We start from the raw sequence: 6,000 nt of genomic DNA, 5'->3' as shown, positions 1-6,000 counted from the left end.
AATTTGTATTATTCTTTTGTTATTTTCTTTAGAAATATTTTCCTTTAGCAAACTCCTAATGTGTCATTAAAAATTCTCAAGGATGAAATAGTTTTCTCCAATATTAATAAAAGAAAACTGGACAAATACCTAGTTACATGGAAAAGTCCGAGATTCTTTGAAAACAAACACATACGAATTTATGTATCTTAAGTAAAATACAATAGATTTTGACTTTTAAATTATCAGTCATTGGCACTAGCAGCATTTTGGTATTCACAAGTGCAATCAACCTTTCTGATTTTGTGTGTGCACTTACACTTACAAACAGGCGTATACACATTTTATATAGTTGTTATTACAACTTTATGTATTAGTTTCTCAGTAACATTCTAACATGAACAATTTCATACTCAAATTCTGCAAAAATAATGTTTAGTGACCCTTTAAAGCTTCTATTAGTAAATGTCACAATTTTCTTGATCTCTAGAAATAAAGACTCAGTAAAAATGACGACACTTATAAAAATGCTGCAAATCACCAACCTTACACACAGATCTTTGCCCATACTTCCAAAAATTTTTCAGATGAATTTCTTAAAGATTTTTTAAGGGGACTTCATTAATGTGTATGTACTTAATATATGCACATATATTATCCACACCAAATCTGTTTATATAACTGGCATTAGTGTTAACATATAAAATATGTGTCTACATATATGTATACACATGAAAGTCATCCAACAATAGTTAAGAACCTAATCCATGCCATAAACTCTTCTAGGTGCTAGAGATGAGACTAAACAAGATAAAGTCCCTGTCCTCACAGAACTGAGGTTTTAATAGGAAAGATACACACCAAAAAAGATATATCAGGTAGTGATATCTAAGAAGCAAACTAAAGCAGAACAAAGTATGATCTTTTTTTTGCCCCCAAGGTGGCAGATAGCAGGCAGTGTTAGTGTGACTAGCCCACTTGGAAGGACAGAATAGGGAGTAGAGATTTACACTGTGATTTTCTTTCCCCAAGAACCACAATAGGAACTTAACAGGAAAAACCAAAAGAATCCACAGACCCTTTGAAAGAAGTGGCAGGCTGCAGCCTACTCTGTGAAGACAGGTGAAAAACTCTAAGCATCCAGGATGTGAGAGGGGGAAAGCCTGCGTCCAATCTTACATCCCCATGAGGGAATGTGAAAATCCAGACCACAGGAGAAGGCCTTAACCCTACCCAGAGCTGGACTGGATTTAGGGAGTGGTGTGAAATATAAAAGTAGAAGCAATAGCAGAAAGTCCCTTGCAGGCATTCCCAGTCTCCAGCACTAGTCAAGGGAAGCCATTCCTGACTATATTTCAGAGCATCCCTCAGGGAAGTTAGCCAATGAACTCAGGGAGGGGTTGCAGGGTGAAAGAAGCTCCCAACTGAATTTTGTGATATAATCTCAAGTGGGGATAAACTCCCTTGAACAGAACCCAAGGGTAAGTTGGAAGTGTGCCACAGATAGGAGTGCAGGATCTGGGTGCCCAGCCTTGTGGGCAGATGGGGAGGAACATGGTCTGAAAGCCATGGTTGCTGTTTCTGCAGGGAATCTAATGGCCTGGGGCAGATTTGAGTCCTGTGTGCAGGCTGCCCAGATCTACATGTGGTGCTGTTAGCAGGGCACTATGGGAGTAACACAGGCCTCACCAATTATGTGGGAGCCGGGTAAGGCTTACTGCTGCCTGCTACTTCCTACTCACCTTGTGAACTCTTCTGCACAACAGAGGCAGTTATACTCCTCCCTGAAACACTACCACAGTGGCTGGAGAATCACCTGTTCCCTACAGTGGCCATGGCAGCCTCCACCCAAGGAGAGTCTGAGCTAAGACCCACCTAACCCTGCCCCTACCTGGTGGTATTTCTCCACCCACCTTGGTAGCTTAACACAAAGGACAAACGTTTGGGAACTTTATGGCCCCACTCATCTCCTGAGAAGCCAGAATACTTCCCCATGGCAACTCAGGGCAAGCTCAAATCCCACTGCTAATACCACAGCTGCTGCTCTCTTGGAAGCACCACCTCCTGGCTGGTAGCCAAACAACACAGGCCGTTACAGCACCTCAGCAGAATAACCTATCAGACTAACAGCAGATTTCTCAGCAGAAACCTTACATGCCAGAGGGATTGGGTTCCTATCTTTAGCCTCCTGAAACAAAATAATTGTCAGCCAAGAATTTTCTATTCAGCCAAACTAAGCTTCATAAATGAAGGAAAGATAAAATCTTTTTCAGACAAACAAATGCTGAGAAAATTTGCTACTACCAAACCAGCACTACAAGAAATGCTAAATGAGTTCTAAATCTTGAAACAAAAGCTCGATATATCAAAATGGAACCTCCTCCACATAAACCTCACAGGGTCTATAAAACAACAACATAATGAAAAAAAGTACCTAGGTAAGAGCTAACATGATGAATAGAACAGTACCTCACATCTCAGTAGTAACATTGAATACAAATGGCCTAAATCCTCCATTAAAAGATACAGAATGGCAGAATGGATAAAACCAACCAAGTATCTGCTGTCTTCAAGAGCCTTACCGAAATAAACTTAAGGTAAAGAGGTGGAAAAACATATTGCATGCAAACCAAACGGAAAACAAAAGTGGGCAGGAGTAGTGATTCTTATACCAGAAAAAGGGATACATGATAGATGCTGCTACTTTAAGATTATAAGATTATCAGGTAAGACTTCTTTGAGGAGGTGATGTTTGCTACAGACCTCAATAAAGAATGGAAATAGGCCGAGTGTGGTGACTCACGCCTGTACTCCCAACACTTTGGGAGGCCAAGGCAGGTGGATCACCTGAGGTCAGGAGTTTGAGACCAGCCTGGCCATCATGGTGAAACTCATCTCTATTAAAAATACAAAAAATTAGCTAGGCATGTTGGCGGGCACCTGTAATCCCAGCTATCTGGGAGGCTGAGGCAGGAGAATTACTTAAACCCCAGAAGGCAGAGGTTGCAGTGAGCCGAGACTGTGCCATTGCAGTCTAGCCTGGGCAACAAGAGTGAAACTCCATCTCAAAAAAAAAACAGAGTGGAAATAAGCAGTTTTAGATCTGTAAAGAGTGGCCTAGGCAGAGGAAGAGCAAGTATGTGGACCATTTTAAAAATATATGCACAGCCTTTTATGATCATTCCTTTGAACGAATATATATACTTGGTATTAGTAATATACCAGGCAGATTGCTAAGAACAAGACAGGTACCATCCCTGCCTTCATAGGGCTCACAGCCTAGCAGAGGAGTTTGACATTTCACAAATGGCTTCAAGCAATTATTCAATTATCAGTCTGATGCTGGGGAGAGAAGAAAAACAGGCATTAGAAGAACACAGAATGGGTCAGCCTAACCTGGTGTGGCCAGACAGGAAAGAATTCCTTGAATAAATGATAATTATAGGATAACTAAATAATAAGTAGCAAGGTGGGATGTAAACTTTCTGATAGTGGGAATCTTGTATTTGAAGAACTAAAGTGAACATGGCTAGAGCATATATAAGGGGACAAATGAGATAAGCCAGAAGAAACAGGGAGAAGAAGCAATCCAGCCAGTCAGCATATAGAATGGCAATTAGACACCTGTGACCTTCCAGCACCATTTGAAGAGGAAGAGTTATCTATAACCTAACACTGCACACCTTTTATTTTACCACATTCTACAGTGACCACGGATCAGCTTGTAATGGGTATCTTCTAACTGACTCAACTTCATATGACACCTTGGTTACAATTGCCAAATATCTGTTTGTGATGGTTAATATTAGGTATTAACTTGATTAAAGGATGCCTGGATAGCTGGTATTGTTTTTGGGTGTCTTTGTGAGGGTGTTACCAGAAGGGAGTTACATTTGAGTCAGTGGACTGGGAGAGGAAAACCTACCCTCAATGTGGGTGGGGTCATTCAATTGGTTGCCAGCACAGCTAGAACAAAGCAGGCAAAAGAAGGTGGGATAAGCTGGCCTGCTGAGTCTTCTGGCCATCATCTTTCTCCTGTGCTGGATGCTTACTCCTGTTCCTTCTGCCCTTGGACATCAGACAACAGGCTTTTCAGCCTTTGAAGGCTGCACTCTCAGCATCTCTACTTTTGAGGCTTTTGGACTCTAATTGAACCACTACTAGCTTCTTTCTTCCCCAGCTTGCAGACGGCCTATTGTGGGACTTCACCTTGTAACTATGTGAGCCAATTCTCCCTAATAAATTATTTTTCATAAATACGTATATCCTGTTAGTTCTGTTCCTCTGGAGAACCCTAATGCACTGCTCAGTTCCCAAATGGTCAACACTATTACGTATTTTCTGCATTCATTCCTCAAAAGGGACAAATTCCAAGTCCTCTCATCACATCTACCAGTCTATCTGCATCTGTCTTCACCTACTCTTTCCTCCTGTCCCTATGGATGAACTACCCATATTCCCAGCCAAGGTCAACTTCAATACCACTAATGTAGTAGGTCCCATCTACTCTCACTTTACCACTGTCTTCTCACTGCGGAATCACCCTCATCAGCATAACAATGTGTTATTTTATCATCCATCTGAAGAAAAAAGTCAGTCTTAATCTATAACTATTCAGCTACCTCCTCCCATTTCTCTACTCAATATGTATAAAAGTTCCTCCAAAAATCAGCCCTTCTATTCTTAGATCAATTCCAACAAGATTTTCATATCCACCATGCCCGTCAAACACTGGTAATCTCACATTGCAAATGTTTATGTACAGTTCTCAGTCCTCACTTTTTAGAAATCCTAGGCAACATTTAACAAAATAGACATCTGTGACCTTCCAGCATCATTTGAAGAGGAAGAGTTAGCTATAACCTAAAACTGCACACCTCCTTTTATTTTGCCACATTCTACGATGACCATAGATCAGCTTGCATCTGATTCAGCACAATCAGAAAGTACTCTCTTCATTAAGTTTCTGGGATACTACCCTCTAATCCTTATGGCCACTCTTCTATCCTCTTACCTAATTCTTCCTCACCTCCTATAGCAAGTTGACTAAAGCACTAGATTAGTTACTCAAACTTATCTCATTGCAAAGTTTCTGACAAGCTGAATATCTGATATTCAATAACTATTTACTCAAATGGGCAAACAAATGACAGTAAAATTATGTAAGTACAGCAGTATTTCCAAAACATGAAAGCCAGAAGCAATCCAGTAATATTAATGAAAATATTTGATTTTTAAGTTACTTACTTTTAACTAAAATTTTGATTAACAAAATGTCTAAGGAGCTGTACAGATAACTTACATCTGAAACTGCTGTTCTTAAAAAGACTGGCTTATAAGACAGGCCCTCAGCCAGCATCTGAGAATTAACTGATAAGGGCAAGTCACTGTGCCTGCCTAGACTGTAGGTATCAACAATATGATTTATGCTGAACACCAGCTTTCCTTCTTGAAATCTGGAATTTTTGTATGTGCCAAGCAGAGGATATCCACATGACCAATCCAACACCCTGGGCACTGTGTCTCCAACAGGAGAGCATAAATGTCAATTTGCTGCATTTTCATTGCTGGAAAGAAAGTGTGTTTTGCATGATCCTTCAGGAGAGGGAGGGAAGAGAGCATCTAGAAGCCTGCAAATGGATTCCTAAAGATTCTGCTTGTGTGTCTCTCTTCTGATCCAGCTGTATAACCTTAATACTTCATTGTAATAAGTCTTAGCCTTGAGTATAACTATACGCTCAGTCCCATAAGTTCTGGAAATTTTCCAAATATGGAGGTTGTTTGGGGAACCCAACATAACAACAGCTTATTCAAAAATCCTGAATTCTTACCTGCTGATATGCTTCATAAATCACATCAAATAGAAAAGCTTGGGGCATTTCACTTGCTCTGTGTCTGGCACGTTCTAGCGAGTGGTCTAAGCAACCATCAGCAGATGGACTGATGACAGTAGATACAAGAGGTCGAATGGCTCCTGCTGCCTAAAGAACAAACAGGCAAAGAATATATCATTTCAACTAC

The 6,000-nt window shown here is 40.5% G+C and overlaps 1 protein-coding gene across 1 annotated transcript in view; it reads right to left on the bottom strand.

Annotated features, from left to right (window-relative positions):
* Positions 1 to 3,976: 3,976 nt before the first annotated feature.
* Positions 3,977 to 6,000, bottom strand: part of LOC116274517 (D-ribitol-5-phosphate cytidylyltransferase) — a 40,662-nt gene continuing 38,638 nt past the window's right edge. The window contains exon 3 of the mRNA XM_031665307.1: positions 3,977 to 5,960. Coding sequence (XP_031521167.1) covers positions 5,790 to 5,960 — 171 coding nt within the window. The 3' untranslated portion in view covers positions 3,977 to 5,789. The remainder of the gene's footprint in view (positions 5,961 to 6,000) is intronic.

This window comes from Papio anubis, chromosome 4 (assembly GCF_008728515.1).
Source record: "Papio anubis isolate 15944 chromosome 4, Panubis1.0, whole genome shotgun sequence".
Taxonomy (NCBI): domain Eukaryota; kingdom Metazoa; phylum Chordata; class Mammalia; order Primates; family Cercopithecidae; genus Papio; species Papio anubis.
Note: the sequence above shows the minus strand (reverse complement) of the source record. Positions and strands in the feature narration are given on the sequence as shown.